The sequence below is a fragment of the Suillus plorans genome (genome assembly GCF_016647745.1).
Source record: "Suillus plorans strain S12 chromosome Unknown HD556scaffold_79, whole genome shotgun sequence".
NCBI lineage: Eukaryota > Fungi > Basidiomycota > Agaricomycetes > Boletales > Suillaceae > Suillus > Suillus plorans.
Window position 1 is genome coordinate 75,265 of NW_024537463.1, and position 24,636 is coordinate 99,900.

The 24,636-nt window shown below is 45.6% G+C and overlaps 8 protein-coding genes across 8 annotated transcripts; 4 read left to right on the forward strand and 4 right to left on the reverse strand.

Moving 5' to 3' along the window:
- Positions 1-695: 695 nt before the first annotated feature.
- HD556DRAFT_1246803 (uncharacterized protein) lies at positions 696-1,510 on the forward strand (the record flags this gene model as incomplete). The annotated part of the gene is made up of 2 exons (XM_041298640.1): positions 696-846; positions 924-1,510. 2 exons carry the CDS (start codon positions 696-698, stop codon positions 1,508-1,510), a joined length of 738 nt encoding a protein of 245 aa, XP_041154768.1.
- A 1,635-nt stretch (positions 1,511-3,145) lies between these two features.
- HD556DRAFT_1216023 (uncharacterized protein) lies at positions 3,146-3,382 on the forward strand (the record flags this gene model as incomplete). The annotated part of the gene is made up of 1 exon (XM_041296686.1): positions 3,146-3,382. A coding segment is annotated over one exon (237 nt), but the record flags the coding sequence as incomplete, so codon positions are not given.
- A 4,827-nt stretch (positions 3,383-8,209) lies between these two features.
- On the reverse strand, positions 8,210-11,995 carry HD556DRAFT_1312744 (uncharacterized protein; the record flags this gene model as incomplete). Its single annotated transcript, XM_041300703.1, has 16 exons — positions 8,210-8,274; positions 8,451-8,468; positions 8,491-8,517; positions 8,577-8,672; positions 8,755-9,000; positions 9,040-9,228; positions 9,261-9,302; positions 9,445-9,776; positions 9,827-9,938; positions 10,008-10,190; positions 10,242-10,636; positions 10,690-10,835; positions 10,888-11,050; positions 11,475-11,590; positions 11,651-11,796; positions 11,839-11,995. The coding sequence occupies 16 exons, from the start codon at positions 11,993-11,995 to the stop codon at positions 8,210-8,212; spliced, it is 2,433 nt and encodes an 810-aa protein (XP_041154770.1).
- Positions 11,996-12,007: 12 nt separating this feature from the next.
- Positions 12,008-12,184, reverse strand: HD556DRAFT_1195922 (uncharacterized protein; the record flags this gene model as incomplete). The annotated part of the gene is made up of 1 exon (XM_041296276.1): positions 12,008-12,184. A coding segment is annotated over one exon (177 nt), but the record flags the coding sequence as incomplete, so codon positions are not given.
- Positions 12,185-12,838: 654 nt separating this feature from the next.
- On the reverse strand, positions 12,839-14,280 carry HD556DRAFT_1448758 (uncharacterized protein; the record flags this gene model as incomplete). Its single annotated transcript, XM_041307486.1, has 5 exons — positions 12,839-13,405; positions 13,466-13,636; positions 13,693-13,898; positions 13,955-14,085; positions 14,144-14,280. 5 exons carry the CDS (start codon positions 14,278-14,280, stop codon positions 12,839-12,841), a joined length of 1,212 nt encoding a protein of 403 aa, XP_041154772.1.
- A 1,996-nt stretch (positions 14,281-16,276) lies between these two features.
- On the reverse strand, positions 16,277-17,650 carry HD556DRAFT_1312746 (uncharacterized protein; the record flags this gene model as incomplete). The annotated part of the gene is made up of 9 exons (XM_041300704.1): positions 16,277-16,324; positions 16,374-16,396; positions 16,480-16,680; positions 16,788-16,831; positions 17,011-17,087; positions 17,137-17,173; positions 17,263-17,334; positions 17,384-17,393; positions 17,464-17,650. 9 exons carry the CDS (start codon positions 17,648-17,650, stop codon positions 16,277-16,279), a joined length of 699 nt encoding a protein of 232 aa, XP_041154773.1.
- A 408-nt stretch (positions 17,651-18,058) lies between these two features.
- HD556DRAFT_1312747 (uncharacterized protein) lies at positions 18,059-19,627 on the forward strand (the record flags this gene model as incomplete). The annotated part of the gene is made up of 6 exons (XM_041300705.1): positions 18,059-18,196; positions 18,248-18,451; positions 18,503-18,910; positions 18,962-19,095; positions 19,144-19,506; positions 19,537-19,627. 6 exons carry the CDS (start codon positions 18,059-18,061, stop codon positions 19,625-19,627), a joined length of 1,338 nt encoding a protein of 445 aa, XP_041154774.1.
- A 455-nt stretch (positions 19,628-20,082) lies between these two features.
- HD556DRAFT_1448761 (uncharacterized protein) lies at positions 20,083-22,411 on the forward strand (the record flags this gene model as incomplete). The annotated part of the gene is made up of 7 exons (XM_041307487.1): positions 20,083-20,259; positions 20,326-20,645; positions 20,698-20,826; positions 20,878-20,993; positions 21,048-21,212; positions 21,270-21,736; positions 21,788-22,411. 7 exons carry the CDS (start codon positions 20,083-20,085, stop codon positions 22,409-22,411), a joined length of 1,998 nt encoding a protein of 665 aa, XP_041154775.1.
- Positions 22,412-24,636: the final 2,225 nt, after the last annotated feature.

A 24,636-nucleotide genomic window follows, 5' to 3' on the forward strand; every position in this document is an offset into this window, starting at 1 on the left:
GAGCATATTTCGGCTATCATCATCTCAGCAAGGCATCCGAGCACCATCGGTGCTGTAACATGTACCCGACTTAAGTTTTTAACCATCATCCTTGTGCTTTGGAAGCCAGAGGTCTCATAATTAACGTCTTGGCGGATATCACCCACGGTCTGTTACACAATTTTACTCGTTGAAAAACATCGCATGCACACCATCGAAGTGCCCAAGGATTGGGCATTGCAAAAGGTCCATTTAGCCAGCCAATACGTCGAGGATCAATTTTGGGCCCATGTTTCTCGATCTGAATGCATTATTCCACCCATGGAGCTTGATGTTCAAATCACGTTGAGTTGTGCACAATTAGCATCAACTCTGGCTGATGCATATACCAATCCTAGTAGGTTCTCTTTATATTTGGTACTTATGTCCTAACTAAACGGCAACAGTTAAGCTGAACGTCAACATGAAACAATACAACGATGCTTGTGGACAACGGCCGACAGGCCGAAGTGACACACAGGAAGCGCAGCTGCTGCAGAAATTCCCGCCCAGTCGTGAAATGGTTCTTGAAAAGCCTTGTGTTCTGTTGGATGCAGGTCATCGCATCATCTTGTGGTATGTGCCCGGGGCACTGTCAGACTGGGTGAAGGTAAGTGTGTTCTTCTGTGTTGGTCATTCATTGAACCGCCATGCTGCAGGAGGATATCAGTGCAGCAATGCATTGTGCCAATGATCTCCTCAAGAAAAGTCTATCCCCAGCGAATGCCAATTGCATTTGGAGAACAGACAGGTCCTATTTCTATCCGACCGAAACACCTGGTGTCTCCCCAGGGTGCATCAATGTATCTCCATGCTGGTTTCAACAAGGTCACAAGGTCAGTCATGTCTCATCATCGTCAACATTCAAGGGACTGACCGCCACAAGCCTCATGCTCATGCTCAAGATAATGCTGATGTGAGCTTTTGTCCAGAGATATCAGCTAGTCTCAAAGGCCCTCAAGGTATATCCATTATCAAATCTATGCGACGACCATCTCTCCTCGCCTCGGCTGCATTAAGGGTCATGCACCCCAGCCTGTATTGGGCCTCATTGCACACCACCCTTGAGATTGGACACTGGGCATATTCCAATGGTCAAACCGAGATGTTTGAGCGCATTAGACACTGGGCATCGGTCTTCACAGGTGTCACTGTGATGGCCAATCACTGGTCACCCGCACACCACAATCCAAAATGCTGTCCTGAATGGTTTGACATCATGACATTGGTCGGCAACTATCCAAGCGCCCGGATGAAGTTACATAACCTAGGTATTGAGTTGGTGTATGACTCAGGAGTGATGGTAGCATTCTGCGGTCGGCTTGTCCGCCATGAAGTGGACCTGCAGACCGGCGACCGATGGGTGTGGGCATGGTTCATGAGAGACAGCGTTCATAACCATTTCAAGATGCCCCGTGGGGAGCACTCATTGTATTCTGAGGCAGATTATGCAAAGTACAGCAAGGTGGAAGACATTTTAAACGGTATGTAGACTTTATCATCCTCACTGTTCTGTTTCACATACTTCATATTATTTGTATTCCATCACTATACTGGAAATGTGAGTGACCGGTGTTGCATATGTTAATGACCGACCGGTATTGCTTGTATGACCGGGACATCAGCTTTAGAGGTTTCCTTCTGGGATGCCTGTCATATCCCGCGTTCCGGATCCGGACCTATCACACTCATCATTTCCAGATTTCCGGATCCGGCCGACTTCTATGTATCGTCCGGATCCGACCCGCGTCTAACCTCCGTGCCTTATCCCTTTGGTATTTCCCTTATCAGTTAGTACACTTTATTTTCCGTCCCTTATTCATTTCCGTCTTCATTTTACTAAGTTCCGATAGACTAGTGATAGTCGTCCCATATGTTTTATCCATAGCTTTACATAGCCTCGCACTGCACTTACTGTTCTCCGTTATGTCCTCAGTAGTATATAAACCCTGTACAGTCTCTGTAGTTTCCTTAGTTTGAATATCATCTTAGACTCTGCTCATTCTCTCCTCCGTCCGACTTGAGTTTCTCTCTCGTCGACCTCCGCTCATCTTAGGATCGACTCCTATAGACTTGTCACCTCCACCTCTACCTCTGGTAGTCCTCCGCTGTTTCCTTTCTAGTTCGGACTTCGTCCAGATTAGTCTTATCTCTTGTTTCCGAACGTCCGCCGGAATTCCCGCGCATCGGACATCGGACTCCGGACATCGCCTGATGCCCTCCGGATATCGTCCGGTAACCTTCGGACATCGTTCGACAACCCTCAGAAGTTAGGGGCACATACTCGGGTAAGGGGCGCAGCGCACGAGCTGAAGCCAAGCCCTTCGGATCCGACCCTTGAGCACGTTCTTAACAATGCCACAGTGAAACATTGGAAAGTTCTATAACCCATGGGCCGAAACATCATTTATATTGGCTGAGAAGCAATTCAGGGTTCATGGGCCAGAATGTTATTGATGTTTGTCAAGATGTGATCCATGTGGTCATGGGCCGAGACGTGAGTCACTGACTCATGAGCCGAAATGTTATTCATGTTGGCCAAGACCTAAGTCACAGAGTCATGGGCTGAAACATTATTCATGTGGGCCGGGACCTAAGTTACCGAGTCATGGGCCGAAACATTATTTATTTGGGCTGAGACGTGAGTCACGGACTCATGGGCCGAAATGTTATCCACAGTGCCAATGTGCTATACACCTACCATTTGACTATGGGCCCAATCAAGACACTCATGTATTGTCAAGCATGGGCCCAGCCATATCTTACGGCTACAATTGCCCATGGGCCCATATGGGATGGCTCGTATAGTACGGGGAATTGTCCTATTGGGCTGGCCGTGAGATACAGACTATTTCACTGAACGGGCTCTCCTCGTGTCATACCACCCCTGGAACAGCCAGCCGTTGACAATTCACCAGAGGAACTTCGGGCACAGTCTCTCATCAGCCAATTAGAACGAGATGTCATGGAGGCTCAGGACAACCTCCTCGCGGCGAAGGCAACCCAGGCAACCCAGGTGAACAAACATCAGGCCCCCGAACTAGCGCTGGACGTCGGTGACAAGGTGATGCTTTCAACGAAGCACCGACGAAGAGAGTACATGCAAAAAGGTGATAAGCATGTTGCTAAATTTATGCCTAGATTCAACGGACCATACACCATCTTGGAGACGCACCCGGAAACGTTGACATACACCTTAGACCTGCCGAACTCGCCAAATATCTTCCCCACCTTCCACTCCTCACAGCTACGACCCTACCACGCGACCGACAAAGAACTATTCCCCTTGCGCGACTTCCCAAGACCTGGGCCGGTCGTGACCGAAGACGGACAGATGGAAAACTTCATCGAGAAGATCATGGATGAGAAGAAAGTTGGCAGAGGAAAAAGGTATCTCGTTCGCTGGGTCGGATTGGGTGCTGATGAAGACGAGTGGTTGCCCCATCATGACCTTGAAGATTGCGAAGCACTAGACGTCTGGGAGCAACAAAAGCAAACTCCATAGAGTGGGAGGGTGTAAGCTGGGCTTACACATCAGACATACTGCTTAGGCATCGGACGTTGATTGGACACCCCGCATTGTTTGCTGCTATTTTGACTGACTCCTATTCATTCGGGGTTTAACTCGTTTGACCTAGTTGAATCATTCAGCGACGCCGGTCAAATCCAATCTCGTGACTCAGCCTCACGGCTTACACAATTGAAGGCCCCTCTTTCGACAGGTACATATGTCTTGCTGACGAGTCTGGATTATTCCGTGGTCGCCCAGACTTGCCCTCACATAGCACCGTCTGCTTGTGCACGTCTGCACCTTTTAAGCTATCATTTAAATCTTCAATTTGATCATTCTTCATTCATGTCCACTGAAAATGCCGGTACAACGTCACAAACGCAATCTTCTAGAACGACTGCAGCCCCTGGACCATCATCTTCAGGGGATACATCCCAAACCAACGTTAATGCAAAGGCTTCACCCCAACAAGTCTTGGCGACGGCATGCTTTGCCATTATCGACGACTTTAGACGGTCCCATATCTCCAAAGTTGACGCAAATGTTGCGCTCATTGAAACCATATCAGATGAGTTATTTGCTACACCGGGACAATGAGTTTCAGACATTGCTGGACCCTATCTCGACATGCTTAACGAAGTTGAGACAGAGCATGATCAATCCAGACACCGTGCAGCAAGAGATTCAGGACAGCGCTTGGATGAACCAGCGCTCGATGTCGAAGAAGAAGAAGCCCCTTTATCAAAGGATAGGAGTAGAGCAGGATCTGTCGAGCCAGCGGAGCCTGCTCGCAAACGATCCAAACTCGACTATTCCTCCATTGAACTCGCAATTAAGAGCAGAAAGTACCAACCTCTGTCGCCCAGTCTTGAGCGAACCAACGAGATCCTCAAAAACTGGTCTCAGGACCAGAAAGAGGTTCGGCGATACCTCATGTACCATAAATATGCTCCTGAGTTCCATAAAAGCGGGTGGACCGAAATCGTTGCCGGAGAGTGTATCAACCTCGATGTCGTCCACACCATCATTACCTCTTCTCGAGCGGTTGACAAACAAACCGAAACCCTCGGAGGAGTTGAGATCAAATATGGAGTCTCAGAAGCAGCTTCAAGGAAGATTGCCACCGACTCTGATTGGTATGCAGCGTGGAATAAAGCAGCTGACACCATCAAATTCGCGTTCCCTCATCGAGAGGCTGAGCTCAACAGATATTTCGCATTCATATCAAAGTACTTCTCGCAAGCTAACGCCTCAGCCCACGGAAGAGTCATTCGTTTCGACAAAGCCGTCAGAAACAGAGTCGGATCATCACGCAGACTCGAACTTACCGACTACCGTGAATTCGAGGATCTCATCTTCTCGCATTTCAACTCAGACGGCAAACAACGCAATGATTCCACGGACTCCAAATCCAACATTGGAAGCTCAACCGGATCCAACACCAAGCGTGACCCTTGTCGCAAATGGAATGCAGGTGATTGCACACGCAGTGCCGCCTCATGCCGATACGCTCACATCTGCTCATTCGAGCAAGATGGACATGTCTGCGGGCGAAAACACATTAAAACAAAGCATATCGAAGACTCAAGAGCAAAATGGGTCTGAGAGTGCTTTGAAACGACCACATCATCGTCGAGGTCTGATTTGGTCACCGTTGGACGCTACCTTCAGTCCTACCGCTCGCTCAACGGAATATGCAGACCCTGTTCCTGATGCTCCTCGTGCACTCGTTAAAAGTGATGGCGCTCAAACTGTTTCACGCAACCCAGAGTTGTTTAAAATTGTTTGTCCTATTGACGTCGATAAATTCCAGTCACTGCTATCCGAACATCCCAACCAACCTTTCGTCATTTCGGTTTGTCGTGCTCTACGTCAAGGCTTTTGGCCGTGGGCAGATGTTCCGGACGACGACTACCCTTCCATCAACGACAACTCAATGAGAACCTGCCAGAAGACCAGTGAACAGTTAGCCTTCATTGAGGCCCAACTGAAGGAAGAGATCCGGCAGGGACGTGTCTCCGAAAGCTTTGGACAAGAACTCTTGCCTGGAATGTACAGTGTGCCGATGCACACAGTACCTAAACCCAATTCGGATAAACTACGTCTAGTGGTGGATCACACTGCCGGCGAGTATTCCCTCAATTCAATGATTGAATTGGACTCAATCAAGGGCACTAAACTTGACGGTTTACATTCACTTGGTGCCTCCCTTCTTCAATATCGCGAGCTCCATCCTCATGACGAGCTCGTCATGTTCAAGTCAGACGTGTCACAAGCGTTCAGACGCCTACCCATGCATCCTTTCTGGCAAGTTAAACAAATTCTCACCGTGAATGGAGAACGTTACGTCGATTGGAACAATAATTTCGGTGGCAGAGGTTCGCCTAAGGTTTGGATATCGTTCATGTCGCTTGTCGCATGGATCGCGATTCATCGGGTCCTAATCGACGCACTGAAGACTTATATGGATGACTCCTTCTCATTTGAACTTGCCTCTAGACGACTCTACTATGAACCTTACCAATGTTTCTTTCCCGCAAAGCAGACTAGGCTCCTACAATTGTGGGACGAAATCGGACTGCCACACAAACGACCAAAACAGCTGTTCGGAAGTCCTCTGACAGTGATTGGCTTCGACGTGGATCCAAACGCAATGTCTGCTACACTCCCGGAACACAAGAAGGCGACACTTGTAACGCATTTGCGTTCTTTCGCGACGAGAGGTTATAGGTGGTCTTTGCGAGAATTTCAACAACTTGCAGGATGGTGTGAGTGGAGCTTCAACGTTTTCCCGCTGCTGAAACCAGGGTTGTCTGCCGTATACGCGAAAATCTGCGGGAAAACGGACCCATTTGGACGACTTCATGTCAATAATTCCATCATCAGCGAGGTTACTTGGATGGCGGACCACATGGACCGTTCACGAGGTCTGCTTTTCTACAAGTCTCTCGACTTCAGCCCTCAATGTCAAGATGTGGCTGTGGCATACACTGACGCATCAGGGATTGGTCTAGGACTCTGGTTTCCTGACGAAGATTTCGCATGTCAATGCCCACTGCCAGAGTCCTCATCATCGGACACCATATACTTTATGGAAGCCCTGGCTGTCTGTTCGGCGATACACGCCATACAGAACATGGCAGAAGTGCCACAGCGCATGCTCATCTACACCGACAATCAAAATGTTGCAGACCCTTCAGTCACTTTCCATGTAGAACCCTGGCTCCGGATGTGCCAAAAGTCTGTAGAATCATGGCCAGCCAGTCACTGGCCGGAGTATGCAAACTCCAGCTGGCCGGAGTATGTGGAATCAGTGTTGACTGGTGTAGATATATACATATTAGAATTACTGTAAACACAATAACTAGCCTTATGCCTACAAAATGTATAATACAGCTGGCCGGAGTATGTAGAATTAGTGTTTAGTGTTAATATATATATAAATGATTACCATCAGTGGTAGTGGCTAGCTTTATGCCTGCAAGATATAGAATTCAGCTAGCTAGTTGGCTGGCCTGATTTCACTGCAGGTAGAATCAAGCTTGCCAGTATGCAATTCTGTAACCAATGACTGACCAGCCTTGACTCCACTGTTGTAGAATCAAGAATCAAACTGGCCAGGACACAATGTTGAAACTGATAACTGGCCAGTCTTGGTTCTACATGTTGTAAAATCAAGTCAGCCAGTCACTTGTTATTAAGTTGCATACTGGCCAGATAGCCTGTACAACATGTAGAATCAAGACTGGCCAGTTATCAGTTCCAACATTGCATCCTGGCCAGTTTAATTCTACAACCGTAGAATTAAAGCTGGCCGGTTTGATCCTATAGAAGAATCAAGCCTGGCTAATTATTGGTTTGGGATTTCTATACGAGTACTAGTCATTAGTTACAGAATGTCATACTGGCCAGTTATCAGTTTTAATATTGCATCCTGGCCAGTTTGATTTTACACCAGTAGAAACAAGGCTGGCCAGTTATCAGTTCCAACATTGCATCCTGGCCGGTTTGATTTTACACCAGTAGAAACAAGGCTGGCCAGTTATCAGTTCCAACATTGCATCCTGGCCGGTTTAATTTTACACCAGTAGAATCAAGGCTGGCCAGTTATCAGTTCCAACATTGCATCCTGGCCGGTTTAATTCTACAACATGTAGAATCAAGACTGGCCAGTTATTAGTTTTAATATTGCTCGGTTTAATTGTACAATAGTAGAAACAAGGCTGGCCAGTTATCAGTTCCAACATTGCATCCTGGCCGGTTTAATTCTACAACATGTAGAATCAAGACTGGCCAGTTATTAGTTTTAATATTGCTCGGTTTAATTGTACAATAGTAGAATCAAGACTAGCTAATTATTGTTTTGTAATTTCTATACTAGTCATTAGTTACAGAATTTCATACTGGCCAGATAGCTTGTACAACATGTAGAATCAAGACTGGCCAGTCATCAGTTTTAATATTGCATCCTGGCCGGTTTAATTGTACAATAGTAGAATCAAGACTGGCCGGTTTTCAATCACAACATTGCATCCCGGCCGGTTTAATTCTACAACATGTAGAATCAAGACTGGCCGGTTTTCAATCACAACATTGCATCCCGGCCGGTTTAATTGTACAATAGTAGAATCAAGACTGGCCGGTTTTCAATCACAACATTGCATTCCGGCCGGTTTGATTTTACAACAGTAGAATCAAGACTGGCTGGTTTTCAATTCCAACATTGCATCCCGGCCGGTTTAATTCTACAACATGTAGAATCAAGACTGGCCAGTTATTAGTTTTAATATTGCTCGGTTTAATTGTACAATAGTAGAATCAAGGCTGATCAGTCATTGGTTTCAGATTTGTATACTGGTCAGATAGTTCCTACGACATGTATGATCAAGACTGGCTGGTTATTGGTTTCAACATTTCATACCGGCCGACTTGATTCTGTCTATTGTAGAATCAAGGCTAACCAGTTATTGGTATCAGAATTACATGGACTGCATAGGGTAGATATAAGCTAGTTATATACTCTTATAAGGGCCAGCCATGTACATACATGCTGTAGGAACCATCTGGCCAGTCCATATCTTAAATACAATTATCTCGGCCAGCTGTGGACTACATAGAGTGGAGCTAGTGCTAGCTAAGCTACCTTGTCATTCATTAGCATTGAGAATTATCCTGTCATATTTTTCCTAGCAAAGACAGTATACCAGATCAAAGTATAAATTGACATCCATTGAAATTTTTCTCTGCCTCCTCAACAAATCTTCCCCACATCAAGACCTGCTGATAAGCATAGGCTTGATGACCAGGTCTGGTGGCTTGGCCACCCCTTCTCTCCCATTCATTCTGGTGGTACTTGAACCAGTTTATGGTCCAACCCATTTCATGTCTTACCAGCCTTAATTCCTCTTGCCATCTATTCCATCTAGCCTTAGCCTTCAACCAGTTCACCCTGTAGACTAGATCGGTTGGAGCTTTAGTGACATATCATAGAGATAAAGATTTTTTCTTACATTCATCTATCCAGGCATCGTCTTGACCTTGGCTTGCATTATTTCCCCTCCAAAACCAAGCCAGCCTGTCTGACCCTTGTCCAAATCTATTTTCTTCTGTCACCTCTTTGTCTATACTGAGCTCTGTAGGCGATATTGGCTGATAAAGACTCCCCAAGGTGGCTTTGTCCATGCCTAGACCTTCCATTGCTGACCTTGCCCTCTGATAGCTTCTTACACACTTGTCAATTTTGAGCTGACAGCGTTGAGCTTCTTGCTTTGACCTAGTCCCAGCCCATGTAGAATTAGCACTTCGAAAATACTGACGATAGATGATGGCCTTATGACCAAGGGCCATTCAAAGCTTTTCGAGGCAGTCATTGGCTTGGCCCTTTCGAAGTTCTAATTCTTCAGCTTGGAGGGGACCCAGTCCGAGAGCCAATGCATCCTGGTAGGGCACTGATGATGGCATCCAGATACCCATCTCTTCAGCCAAGATTTCTTCGTCAATATACTCTGAGATCTCTTCATCTGAGACCTCTCCCCAACCATTTTCATCATGACCTGCATAGCAGAATCTAGGATCGTCGGAATGCACTGTTGCAGTTCCAAGATCCATACCAGCAGTCATGGCATCAGCTGTTTCATGAAATTTAGCTATCCTAGCTGTCAATCTCTGTCGCTTCTCTTCTATAGAAACTTTCTGTCCTGGGGTTGCATCAGTAGGAAGTTGTCGAATATCTGCCCTTAGTCCATCCCTAAAATAGTACTATGTCAAACGGTTTCTCTATTTTTATTGGTTACATACTGTAAATCCTCCAGATTGATGCCAGTAATGAGCCAAGAGACTGTCCCAGGTTTGCTAGTGTCGGTATTCTCAGACTCAGTTAATTTGAGTCTAATCTCTGCCATAGTTGGAGCTAGATACAAATACTGATCAGATGTCTATACAAGAATAGCAGCCTCACAACTAGACAGAGTTCACTTACCTTTGTTCATCTGCAACTGATAGATGTCAAGATACTCTCCATGTTGTTCCATGGCCTTTTTCTCATCGATCTTCCATATCGAAATCTTCTCAGGGTCCAGAGACAGAGTGAGCTCGTCAAAGGGAGACTTTGTGTCATCAACACCTTTGAGAGCCCGTTTGTACTTTTTCAAGAGAGTCTTCACTGGAAGCTCAATTGTCAAGCTTGTTCAAATGCAAAATTTGGAGGGCTTACTTATTCCCACTATTTTTTTCCAGTTTGAGTCTCGCATATGATCATCAAGAACTTCTTGACGGTGAGCCTGACTCATTGACCGAGCAGTTGGGGAGATCTTATTGAATGGTGCCCACAGAGTCTCCAAAATCTCCCCATCAACATGTCCAGCCCCTTGAATAAAGTTGAGGCTGTACCTTGCAAAGCAAGCTAATTTGTGAGCGCTAAGATGGAATTTTCCAACTGCTGGAACGATGTGCATATTTTCAGGTACAGACAAGCCCTTGCTCTGGGCTACTCTCTGTAGAAAATTAATGCTCCACTGACACCCCACATCATAAATGATGAGGGAAGAGTCTATACCAGCTGAATGATAATTCAATGCATTGCATATTGAGTAGTCGATATTCATGTGTCTAAAAATTACCTGAGCTTGCATAACATGTTGATTTGGAGGACATACACAGACCTTTCGCCCTTCTGAAAATCAACTATACTATGAGGAACAAAGCATCCATGTCGAGCACAAGCAGTTGCTCCTACACCTGTAGCTCGAAGATTGCTCCTGCTGATATTTGCTGCATTTACTGCACGATGATTGCTGCAAGAAGACCGCTACAAAGATAGTGAAGCATGAACGAAAAGTGGTTGTCATGAGCCAACTCACCTCTTTACTTTCTACAGCCGATGACAGATGAGTCTGGTATTCTTGATCTTTCACCATATACCCAAGCCCGTCTGACAAACTAATGTCCAACTGTGGTTTTCTCATTACCATATGTTGAGCAGTGAAGTTCCCGTCTACCACATATCTTTGTGAAACAAGCCAACTGTACAAACAGGTAAGCATAAGGTTAAAAATGTGCAAAAAAGAAAAGTAGAAGTCTCTCTCCGGACCAACTCTCTGGCTGGCATGTCTTTGAGTGACATCTATGCACCTCAGTTTAACCGGCCAGCATGGTTATGCATGCTATCTGTGTCAAGCTAGCAAGCCAATTTAATGTGCCGGCCGGCCTGGTTTTACATCCAGTCTATGCCATGCTGGCCAGCTTGATTAGAACATAAGTCAGTCCGGCCGGAGCTCTCGTACACTATGCAGTGTAGGGCTAGCCAGTGAGTATGATATTCTCAAGTGTGGTAGAGAAATTGAGTCGCCTCTCCTTAGAATGAGATGGATAAATGACTTGCCTTTCATATCTGGCTTGCCAGTCAGGAGGTAGGTTAATCCCAGGCTGTGGACAAGCAGGGCAAAACCAAGCCAGATCACCCTTGTCCGGTTTCTGCTCATCATTATGGGCAAAGCCAAACCATTTTCGACTCATCAAGTCTCTCCACAGTCGAGACACTCTCATAAGTTCTCGATATCGATTCTAGAAAAACAAATTGGTACTGTTAGTTTAACTTTCACCAAGAAGACTTATAAGACTTACAGGAACAGTATCTGGGAAACAGTTATTGGTCATTCGACGGATTTTTTCAAAGAAGCTGGATGCTGAAGTCTTGCACTCCAGTGCATCAATTAGAAAATGATTGAGGACATCAAAAGTAAAGGCAGTCTGTGGTCGAGTGGTACTGGCTGGAAATAATTTAGCTTTCAGCAATTGCAAATGCTGCTGACAATCGACCCCAGGACAGCTGCACCAGACAACGTTGTGCAAAAACACTCCAGTGGAATGTACAATGGTCAACTTGGTTGGTATAGTTGAACCATGAACTGTCTCCATTGGTGAAAAATTGGCCTCTGCGTCTATCGGAATATTCTCCCATGCATGCATGTCGTCAGAAAATGGACATGGTTGTCCCCCATGGCCCATATACCAGATAAAACCCAATTCTTCAAGTGATGTGTCGTTGAAGCATTTCCCAGTCCACTCTTGAACCTTGTGGAAGGGCAAAAACTGGTGAGCATTGACAATGCAAGAACGACAGAATGTCTGATCTCCACTGCAAGTCAAACAGCGGAATTTCCCTTCACCAATCTGACAAGACTGGCACTGGGATACATCGGAGGGTTTCTCCAAGTCTCGGAAAGGCAGATATTCTTGGATGAAGTCATTTTGTGTCTGGTCGTAATAATCTCTATTTAGTACATCATTAAAAGACACTGAATCACTATGCTTGCCTTGGTTTTTCTTTGTGAGTTCTCTACATAGGAAACAAAGTCACCAAGGATTTGTCTATCAAAATCTTCATGACTGTTTTGCAACCCTTGAGTGTCTTCTCTAATACGTTTACGAGGGCTGGAGGATGGAGATGGTGTTGGGGCAGTGTCATAAAGGCTATCAGCGCATGATTCCACCCAGGTTGGCTTCCTTCTCTTTCCAATGACTTGTTTATGAGACACATAGGCAACATCAAGGTCCTTGCCTTTAGACAAACGATCTCTTCCTTGGAAGGAAAATGTAGCTGCCTTGAGTCGAGTTTTTTTCTTGGGAGACATAGGGTTACGTGTGGGGGGAAAAATTGATATTATCAACATTCTATTTTTGATAGTTGAAACCATTCATAGGAATCACTAGATCACATCAACTAATCTAGTAGGTATACTGTCAAACACTTGATTTGTCCCATTCCACCCCTCCTCCTCCAAGAACCACTCCTTTCTTATCATCTACTTGTCACAACAAATAACTATCCTGCTGCCCCACCATCTGCAAAAAATAGGCCTGTGTTGGAAAGGGGGGTCTGGATACCCCGCATCTAGAGTGGATTTTATCCCTCATAAAATGGGCAATAACAAGCCTTTCTCCCGGACCCCATGGACCAATAGAATGTTGTAAAACCTTCCCAGAAATGAAGACCATTGTCCCAGGGTAATAATCCAGTTCGGCCCCAACATCTGCTAATGTCAACTTAGCCTCATGGCCACTGCCTAAACTAATCAGAAGATCAAAAAGAGAAGGTGCGCCACCAGAATCTCTGTGTGATAAAGTTGTACGATTTGCAATTATTTCCAATCCTGAGAAGATCGAGGGCCAATCACAGATGGGTGGTGATGTTCTATCAGAACCTTGAAGTTCCTCAATAATACAAGTGATTGCCAAGGTGCCTGCTTCGAATAGATCTGGAGCCGATACAGCGGTAATGGCATTCCAGAAAGATTCAGTAGCTGATAAAGCAGCTAGCCACTCTTGGACTTCCACAGACTTATAGGAAGCCGAGGTAACCATTGGGTCTTCCAGTCTCTGCAAATGAAATCAAACAAAGTCAAAAGTAGCTAAACAGCCACTAAATTTGGCCTATACCTCGTGTCTTTGCATAAAATATGCTGGTGATACTGTGACTCTGCCTGCTCCAAATTCTCCACCCCCCTCTGGGACAACAAAGCCTTGAGATCGCCAAGACTGTTGGGTGGAGGACGTAATTGTTTCAAGAAGTAAAGTCCGTAAACCCTTAGTGGCTGAGTTCACATATTCCTAATTTAATTTATCAATTGATGAGGGGAATTCCCAAGGAAGAATGAACATATAACCCGAGAAGAAGACAGAATATTTGGCAAGTAAATTGTTAAAATTTTACCTTGCCTGTCCACAATAGTAGCTGGTGCTGAAATTTTACCGATCATAGCTGCAGAAAAGTACTTTGGTAGCTGATTGGTATTAGCGAGGGGACCATCAGATTTAGGTGTAGAGACTTTGGCCATTTCGGCAAATCTGTCAACATCCCAATCCACATAATCTGCAAATGATGTGAATTTAAAACCAGGTGATATCTTGCAGAGTGAAACAACTCACAAGGATTTACCATTGCATGGGCAACTGTCAGTGCAGCTCGATTGATCTCATATTCTGAGATTGACGCAGAAGCATGGAAGTTGACATCACGTGTTGCTAAGCAACTGTCTAGCTCATGTCCAATTCTTAATCTTAAGTGAGACCATTTAATAGAGCGGATCAAATAAGGCCCTAAATATAACCTCTCACCTTGCTTTGTGTAGAAGGTGAGTTTGCAATATCCCCCCTCTGAAGATCCCTGTTGCTGATGATTTTCCCATAATTTCCTTGATCCTTGTGGTCAGAGCTGCTCTCAGCTTGATTGATTGACTCATTTGTTGGTCCATGGTGAGCAAGGAAAATTTTCAACCAGCTCGTTCGGATCAAGACTCAATTTAACTTATATGAAATGATTCCGAAAAAATTGTCCCGCGATCAAATTTGGATATATGAATGGAATCTACTGATGGAAGACTGATTAAATGAAGTCTTGCCCAGATTGTGACATAATTAGTACTGTAATAACTCGCTCAGATGCTGGAAGAGTGAAGACTAATATTGGCAGACTACCACAGAAGAATGAATGATATTCTGAATCTGGGACTACACTGTGGGATCCCTGTCTCAAATAACAGGAGACACTTCCAGCTGGAGTTCAACGCCTTGAGAGACAGCAAGGACTCACTTATTAAGAATGCAATCACAAAAACAGTAGTGTATAATAGTAAATTGGCATCCGGAGGATACCAGGACAAGTAGCAATGACGCCATATGATACAAACTGCCCTGCACCATCAGAAGGCTGACTCTTCCCTTCTGACCATGGAGGGGAGATACCTCTGAGGTTACCTCTGAGGCATATACTGGCTAGCCCGCCCTCAAAACTGTTCATGTTAAGAGTTCTGCCTCAGAGGTAATACTTCGTTAGCTACACCTATACTGTAGGGTATTGAAAATGTTTTCTTTGTTAACCGAAGAAAACATTCTCAATACCCTGCAGTATAGGTGTAGCCAACTTACCTCTGAGGCAGAACTCTTAACACGAACAGTTTTGAGGGCGGGCTAGCCTCTAAGTGGCCTGTAGGGTATTGAGAATGTTTTCTTCAGTTAACAAAGAAAACATCTTCAATACCCTACAGTATATGCCTCAGAGGTAAGTTAGCTACACCTATACTGCAGGGTATTGAGAAACCCTGCAGGCCACTTAGAGGCTAGCCCGCCCTCAAAACTGTTCGTGTTAAGAGTTCTGCCTCAGAGGTAAGTTGGCTACACCTATACTGCAGGGTATTGAGAATGTTTTCTTCGGTTAACAAAGAAAACATTTTCAATACCCTACAGTATAGGTGTAGCTAACGAAGTATTACCTCTGAGGCAGAACTCTTAACACGAACAGTTTGGAGATACCTCTGAGGTTACCTCTGAGGCATATACTGGCTAGCCCGCCCTCAAAACTGTTCGTGTTAAGAGTTTTGCCTCAGAGGTAATACTTAGTTAGCTACACCTATACTGTAGGGTATTGAAAATGTTTTCTTTGTTAACCGAAGAAAACATTCTCAATACCCTACAGTATAGGTGTAGCTAACTAAGTATTACCTCTGAGGCAGAACTCTTAACACGAACAGTTTTGAGGGCGGGCTAGCCTCTAAGCGGCCTGTAGGGTATTGAGAATGTCCGTCAGTCCAAAATATGCTAGCAGCCCAGGCAGATGGTGACAATGACGCCATATGATGACTCCCCTCTGTGGTCAGAAGGCAATTTCAAAGAAGAATCAACCTTCTGACCGGGAAGGGAAGTTTGTATCATATGGCGTCATGGCTACTTGTCCTAGTGTTCTGCCACCATCTGCCTATGCCAATAGTATATTTTGACTGGCAGACAATAATCAATGATAGCGTCCTTCAGCATGTCAATGGTGAGCCGCATCAAGGCAGAATTGAGATCTACATAACACATTATCTATCTAAGACATGTAGTAGATAATAGTTGCTTTGGTCTGTGCAGCGTTTGATTATTATACACTACTGTGCTTTTGCGCTTGCTTTCTTAATAAGGCTCTTTGCTAATATACACACGGTCACGTGACCTTTTCAGCCGGCAGCAAATAAAGTGCATCCATCAACATACATTTTCAAATACAAAGTACGAGTGACAATAAATTTTACTACAAGTAAGCAAACAAATAAAGTAACAAATACAAAAGGGGAGGCGAGACTTCAATGAGGGGGCCCTCCTCACCAAAGCCTCAACACTCCAGGTGAAAATGTATGTAGCAAATATATATATAATACAATACAAATTTGTCCTGTAGAAACGTTAGACCGAAATTTAAGACAAGATTAACACTTAACTAGAGAGCACTTGCCACACAAAAGTACCGGCAGGTTCAGCAGTCTAGAGAACAAAACAGATCAGTTAAGGTCATCAGGAATTGAGCGCTTACCACCATTAAAAAGTTGGAGCAGGCTATTAAAAAGTCGGAGCAGGAGCCACTGACAAGTGGCATGCACTGCGCTGAGCCCCAGTCCCAATAAGCAGGAGCCACTAACAAGTGGCATGCACTGCGATACCGCCAATTCCAAGAAGCAGGAGCCACTGACAAGTGGCATGCACTGCGCTGAGCCCCAGTCCCAATAAGCAGGAGCCACTAACAAGTGGCATGCACTGCGCTACCGCCAATTCCAAGAAGCAGGAGCCACTGACAAGTGGCATGCACTGCGCTGAGCCCCAGTCCCAATAAGCAGGAGCCACTAACAAGTGGCATGCACTGCGCTACCGCCAATTTCAAGAAGCAGGAGCCACTGACAAGTGGCATGCACTGCGCAACCCCCAGTTCCTATAAGCAGGAGCCACTGACAAGTGGCATGCACTGCGCAACCCTCAGTTCCAATAAGCAGAATACTAAATAGAACAGACATTAGCAAACGGACGCGAGAGAAGAAGGACTTACGTTTAAGGAACTGGAAGGCGCTCAAAGGGAGGAGTGGCTCTAACTGCGCCATCCAAAGTCCTGAAATTCGTAAGTATAATACTAAATAGAACAAACGTTAGCAAACGGACATGAGAGAGGAAGGACTTACGTTGGGAACTGGAGGGCGCTCAAAGGGAGGAGTGGCTCTAACTGCCATCCAAAGTCCTGAAATTCGTAAGTATAATCCTAAATAGAACAAACGTTAGCAAGCGGACGCAGGAAAAGAAGGACTTACGTTGGGAACTGGAGGGCGCTCAAAGGGAGGAGTGGCTCTAACTGCCATCCAAAGTCCTGAAATTCGTAAGTATAATCCTAAATAGAACAAACGTTAGCAAGCAGACACGGGAAAAGAAGGACTTACGTTAGGGAACTGCCAGGAGGGCGCTCAAAGGGAGGAGTGGCTGTCACTGCGCCATCCAAAGTCTCCAAAATCCTAAGTACAACAGACATTAGCAAGCGGGTGTGAGCAATTAAGTACTTACCTTGAGAAACCTCAAGGGAAAGAGAGTATATGTAAATGAAAACAGTTAGTAAGTAGGCGCACCACCAAAGTTGAACTTACTATGTTTGAAGGGCGACTGTAGGGTAGTACCTTTGAATTCTTGCAGCTGCAGTCTGCAAGAACCCAAAGGAGTACACCGGAAGTCGCCCTGAAGTAACGGCACTGGCAGAAATAAAGGATGAAGGAGAATGATGAAGGTAAGACGAAAGAAGAGATTGAACCGTGAGAACTGATTGTTGTTGTTCATATTCACGTGTCAGTTTGTTATTGTTTGTAAATAGTCACGTGATTATCAACAATGAACTCAACAGCGTCATAATATTGGCTAATCCACAATTCAACGCGTCGCGTGTCAAAAATCCACTCAACACGTGCCGGCGCGCCGGCACGTGTTGAATTTGTGGATTTTTGACACGCGACGCGTTGAATTGTGGATTAGCCAATATTATGACGCTGTTGAGTTCATTGTTGATAATCACGTGACTATTTGGATCTGTTTGTCACAATCAACCAACGTTCAAACTTGTTCATTTCTTTCTAAGTACATTCAGCCGGCGCTCTCCTCTCTTTGCATCTGTTTGAACTACATAACTGTAAGTGCTATTTGCCGTGTCATCTACTAATTTGAATATATCTATAATAGTCTCTCTTCACCATGGTGAAGTCTAAACAAACCTGCAAGAAGTCCACCGGTGGCACCGCGCCACGAATTGCCTTGTCGTTGCCGGCATCTACTGGAGCGGTCACTGCGCCGGGTGAGCTGAATGTGAGAGAGCCGTCTGAACACAACGAGGTAAGTGATTAGTTACCTACTATTTGCACTAACACGCGTCTTTATTTGCAGTTTTGTCTCATCTGCAGAGACGGTTCTGTAGGGGAAGATTGCCTCTTCCTCTGCAGCACCTGTCCGCGGGTGATGTGTTCAAACTGCATGAACATCCCGCCTGCCAGTGCACACGCGGTGCAGGCCGATGACGTCACGTTCGTCTGCATATCTTGCCATGTTGGCATGGAACGACACGGGCGCGCATCTCAGTCGCCCTATTTTGTAAGTTTTTTCGTTTATTTCATGCTAACTAACATTCACTTCATTTTATAGGGTTTTTACAGGAAGGGGCAACCGCTCCTTCCTTCATTCCTCCAAATTCGTGCTACGTTGGAGGTTTCACTCCATTCCCAACTGTCTTCGGCACCCACGCTCATGCTCCATCTCGTCCTCGTCGACCACGACGTCACCGGCGGCTGTTTCGAACTGGCCTCCGAATTCCTTCGGCCATACTTCCCCAGCGGAGGGTTTGAATTTCGGTCCATCGTGTTCGACATCGGCAATGCCTCAAAGATCAACGAGTACCGGTTGCAGGCGACTGCCATCATCCAGTCGCTGATGAGCTCCAACTGGGCTCGTGTCGTCGTCGCCATCACTAACCACACCGACAACGAGCATGGAGATCCATTTATTGGGTACGAGGGCAACAAGAAGTCATACGTTTCGGCACGCGTTCACTCTGTAAGTGGCATTTTTTTGACTAACATTGTATTTGCTCATTTGACACCAAAGGTTCTCGATGTTCTGCTTTCACCTTGGCATCCCCTGATTCATGGTGCCGCGGAATCATACTTATGGCTGTTTTCGTGTGGCGCGCTCATCAACAACGTCACTTCCTTTTCAGGCTTGCAACAGGCGGTCATAGAGTAAGTCCATTTGATCTTATCTTTGCAAATACTAACTAACCCTAACAGTCATCGCATCACAGCCACTATTGGCTTTAATGCTGTTCGTTTTCAGCCGAGTTTCGCCACCCACCTTTTGCTCGCATTCGCGGAGCTGGTCATCATCGAGTGTTTGCCCATTCACATCGTCTTCCCTGACATGTTGGGCCAGTCCTACAAACTTGGGCGCCACACTGACGTGTTCTTGCTGATGCCTGACAACTCAGGTTCGTTGGCCGTTACCAAGTTCGCCTGGACGCATTCCCAACTTCGCCCCTGGGGTCAGTACCTGCCGGTCCAGTGCCCACAGTGTGGGTGGAGTAACGCCTGGTGTTCTGTCAACATGCACAAAGATTACATCTTTGAATGCAAGAATGGCCAATGTAGGAAAAAGTATGTATTCTCACAACCACCTCATTCCAGGATCCTTTTGCCAGGCAAAAGACCTGGCTCCTGCTGGATTTCGGTTGTCTTGAGGCCCATGCCTAGTGTCCCTGATGAGGATGAGGATTAGGATACAATTATTTTGTCTTAGCTTTTTCGTACATCCCTTCATGTTTCATTTTTCTTCATCTTACTTGATTAGATACCCTCACCGCTCAATGGAAGTATAACATGTTTTGGATCTTTTTACCTGATGTGAATTTGTCTATTATCTACACTGTCTAACTCCACTCAATGGAAGTATAATGTGCCTTTAATCTTGTTACTTGATGTGAATTTGACCGTCTCAATATATCCAATTTGATAATTGATTCAAGATAAAAATTGCAGGTAGGCTGGTACAGGCGGTAGGAGGGTGGCTAGCCGAAATTAATTTGAACACCCATGTTTATCAACAATAACGTGTGACTTATGAAAAGTCACACGTTATTGTTGATAAACATGGGTGTTCAAATTAATTTCGGCTAGCCACCCTCCTACCGCCTGTACCAGCCTACCTGCAATTTTTATCTTGAATCAATTACGATGTCTACCGACTGGTCTATTGCCTTTAAGCCAATTCTCGACCTTCACTCTAAGGCCATTTTTGCTGCAGGTTCCTCATCTGTTGGAAAGCCTGTGGTGAGGAAGATTCGGAGGGCCATACTAGCTGCTCAAGACGAGCAAGAGGAACCCATTGCCTTGCCTACTTCCTTGAAAAAGGTCACAAAATTCTTATACTGTACATGTATTTAGTTGTCTGATGATATACATAAATGTTACCTACAGGCAATAAAAGAATACTATGCCAAAAGTCTCAAAGACAAGGAAGAGGCAGACGAACGTGAGGCAGCGAGTCGCCCAAGAGAACCATCTTTCTATAAGAAACCCCTGTCTGAGTGGGACGTAGCACAGAAATTATTTAAGCAGGAGATCGACTCATATGACAAGGCCCAACAACAGAGTAAAGGCTTGGAGTATTCAATCAAGTACCGCACTGGGAATGCCAGGGAGTGGTTCAACAACATGACACCTTCACAACAGCAGGAGGTCAAGTTTGCCATGAAGAAATGGAATGAGGAGGGGGCGCCAGAAGAAACTCAGGCAATGTAAGTTTTACTTCAAATCTACAGTTATTCCAGTCTAACACTTTGGCTTGAGATATCGTAAGAATAACCTCAAGAAAACTCTGGAAGATTTTGCAGAGCAAATTCGGCGCACCATGGGTTGTCGCATAGTAATGCTTGTTAGTCATAAGAAAAAAGCTAGTCAGACATTGTCCGTCAGTCTGTAAGTCATCAAATCAACATGGAAATCTCAAGACTAACTAAACTACTATAGACACGAAACTACGCCTCAGAATGCCAAGAAAAAATTTTCTGTGAGCTCGAGTGGTATCAAGGAGTGGGCTGCAAATGGATTTGAATCCTTTGGAGAATGGTCTAAGACTGAATTTTGTACGTGTTTCATTTGATTTTAAATATCATGCTCACTGACTATTAAATTGATAGACCCTTCAGAGGATTCAGACCATGCGGCTTCAGACTGTGAGGATAGACCTGTCTTACCTGAAATCATAGTAGATGATGAGGGGTATGCAAAACTTCCTCTTCGTGATGGTATTGGCCTCAAGGGCCAACACGAATTGATTAGAAGTATCTTTCATACTTCATACAGTAAGATCTAACATCTTCAATATGTGCATGACATTTGATTGACTCAATGGTTTGTAGAAGTCTGCACAGGTGGCTCTAGACCTGTACCTTGGGGCGTGATAACTGCCAGCCCGTCCAATTATTTGGAACCTGGTTCAGTTCCCACAGGATTTGTGGTCAAAGACCCTTCTCATATGAAGACAGAGGAGGTAAATTGTCTATGGATGCATTGGGAACGACGTTCTGCTACAAATCAGAAGCTAGTTGTCTTTATTAAGGCCAAGGATGCTGATATTCGGGTCACTGGGAAGTCCAAGACGAAAGTAGTGAGCACCCTAGACTTAGATGAAGAAGATCAAGGCCGGCCGGCTCCATTTGCCTCTCATTTCACAGAACGTACAACACAGCCGGCCGCTCATGAGACAACACCAGATGATGTTGCCATCAATGACCGATACACATTTTTAGAAACCCTTAGCAAGAATGAAAACTACTTGGAGCTTGTGGACGCCACTAGGGACCTGGCAATATTAGCCAAACAGAATGTTAGTGTCACTTGGTGCTGTTTTCAATTTTATGGCTTATATGTCCAACAGCCAATTTCAGAGCGACACCAAGATTTGCCTACCTGGGCTGACTGGTCTTGGAGCGAAAATTATCTTTCCGAGGACATTCACACCTCATATGCGACATTGATGGCCAGCTTAAACAAGCTACAGACCTGTCCAATCTCAGGGCCATCATCGGCAATGCCAGTAATACTAGGAATTGGGCTCCTCTATAGGGAGTCTAAGCGTGTGATAGAGTATGAGGAAGACGAGGCTGATCCCAATACCCCTTTCTACCTACCTCATTCTGCTATTGATCTACAGTTCTTGGTCGCTCTGGATGAGGCTGTCCGGGAAGTCTTATTCTCAGTTGTTGGTCAGATTGAGAGGCTGAACAAAGAGGGACTCAGTGACGAGGTTGAGGATGAGGAGATGAGGATGGTGGTAGAGAAGGAAAGGCATGAGGTTGAGGAGAAGGATGTTGAGTCAGAGGAGAATGTAGTTGGGGGAGAAGAACAGCAGGAGCAGGAGGTTGAAGAGGTGGTGCAGAAAGGGAGGAAGAGAAAAATTAACCATGCTTCATCAAGTAAGTCCAAGAAGCCTAGGACTGAGCCTGTGGTTCGTAGATCAGGTAGGGCGAGGCAACCCTCTAAGAGATCCCAGAAGATATGATCTTGTATCCTCCATTGTCTTCATTGCTAGTCAATCTTGTACAGTAATTACATATGCTTGTCTAGACTCTCGCACTGCCTGGTGATAAGTTATGACTTGAGTATAAACTGGCTTTCCTCGCTCTATGTACATATATATTGGCCAGCCTGACTCCTACATAGGTAAATGCAGGACGGCCGGTATGCTAGTTTAATACCTGCAAACAGGCCAGCCTGGCTCCTACATAAGTAAATGCAGGACGGCCGGTATGCTAGTTTAATACCTGCAAACAGGCCAGCCTGGCTCCTACATAGGTAAATGCAGGACGGCCGGTATGCTAGTTTAATACCTGCAAACAGGCCAGCCTGGCTCCTACATAGGTAAATGCAGGACGGCCGGTATGCTAGTTTAATACCTGCAAACAGGCCAGCCTGGCTCCTACATAGGTAAATGCAGGACGGCCGGTATGCTAGTTTAATACCTGCAAACAGGCCAGCCTGGCTCCTACATAGGTAAATGCAGGACGGCCGGTATGCTAGTTTAATACCTGCAAACAGGCCAGCCTGGCCCCTACATAAGTAAATGCAGGACGGCCGGTATGCTAGTTCAAAACATACAAACTGGCTAGCCTTACCCATACATAGGTAGATGCAGGGCGGCCGGTTTGCTAGATTAAGACCTACATACTGGCCAGCCTGGTTTCTACTGAGGTAGAGATATGGTTGGCCAGTATAATCTTAATCCCACATATTGGGCCACCCCACGTCTGCCTATGTAGAAGAAAGGCTGGCCAGTTACAAATATAGATGTGAAACAGTCAGCATCCTAATACACCAGCAAGCCTTGATATTGGTATACCTACAGCCGGCAGTTGTCTTACATCTACTGGCTGGTCATGCTTTTACAATAGTATGGTAGTGTATTATACATGTGGACTACTACTATACAAGGCCGGCCAGCATGTATTCTACATAGACCGGCCGGGGACTGGCTGGCCATGATTCTACAGGGTTTTGGCACATCCGGGGCACTGGTTCTACATGGGAAATTGACTGAAGTATGTGAATGTTGTTGCTATGTTCAACACGTTGCGCGCTCAACCTCCCTATAATCCTATCCTTATCTCGGCAATGGATGTACTGATCAAGCATGGCGTCGATTTGAGAGTGGAATACGTCAGTGGGCAATTAAACAACGTCGCTGATGCGCTTTCACGTTTTCAGAATGAGCGTGTACTCATGTTTGCACCAAACGCGCAAATATATGATTTTGAACCCCCTCGGAATGCGCTGGGGGCGTTCAAAAAATGAACAATCTCCCTGCTACGTCCAGGCAGCCCACTCGGGAGGCCTGGACGGACGAGCGTCTCTTCCGAGAACGCGCGATCGCACTTGGGTTTGCTATAGAGTCATCTACAGCAGCCGCTTATGACTCTCACCTAAATTCCTATATTACATTCTGCCAGCTTCATCATCGTCCGATCGATCCCACACCAGACACAATATCATACTACGTTGTATGGCTGTCTCACCACATAGAACCTCGTTCGGTCGACAACTATCTTTCGGGTATCGCCAATCGTCTCGAATTCATGTATCCTGATGTTCGTGCGGTCCGCCGGTCGCCTCTTGTGACTCGCACTTTGCGAGGATGTAAACGTCGTTTGTCCAAACCTGTGCGCCAGAAGTTGCCTCTAGGACTGGATGATGTGGCACGTATCATTGACATCATCAGTAACGAAGCCAATACGCCCTATGACGACATACTGTTCATCGCAATGCTCATCACCGGCTTCAAGAGTTTGCAACGACTGGGCGAACTCACTTGGCCAGACTCTACGAAGCTACAATCTTACAAAAAAGTCTCACTGCGCCACACATTATCCTACAGTAACAACTCAGTGTCATACACACTTCCTTATCAAAAGAACGATAGCCTGGGTACCGGCTTCAAAATCCTGATTAGAGCGGAACCAATCTCACCCATTGATCCCTTGCCGCACATACGTCGTTATGTCGACGCAAGAGATACATTGTTCCTACACCATCCTGCTCTTTGGGTAACCGAGGCTGGAAATGTCCCAACGCGGTCGTGGTTCCTTCGTCGGCTACATCGTTTCTGTGGGACAGAGTTCTCAGGGCATTCTATGCGAGCTGGGGGAGCAACAGCTCTGGCAGCAGAAGGGATGGCTCCAGATCTAATTCGGGCCTCTGGACGATGGTCTTCGGACGAGTTCAACAAATACA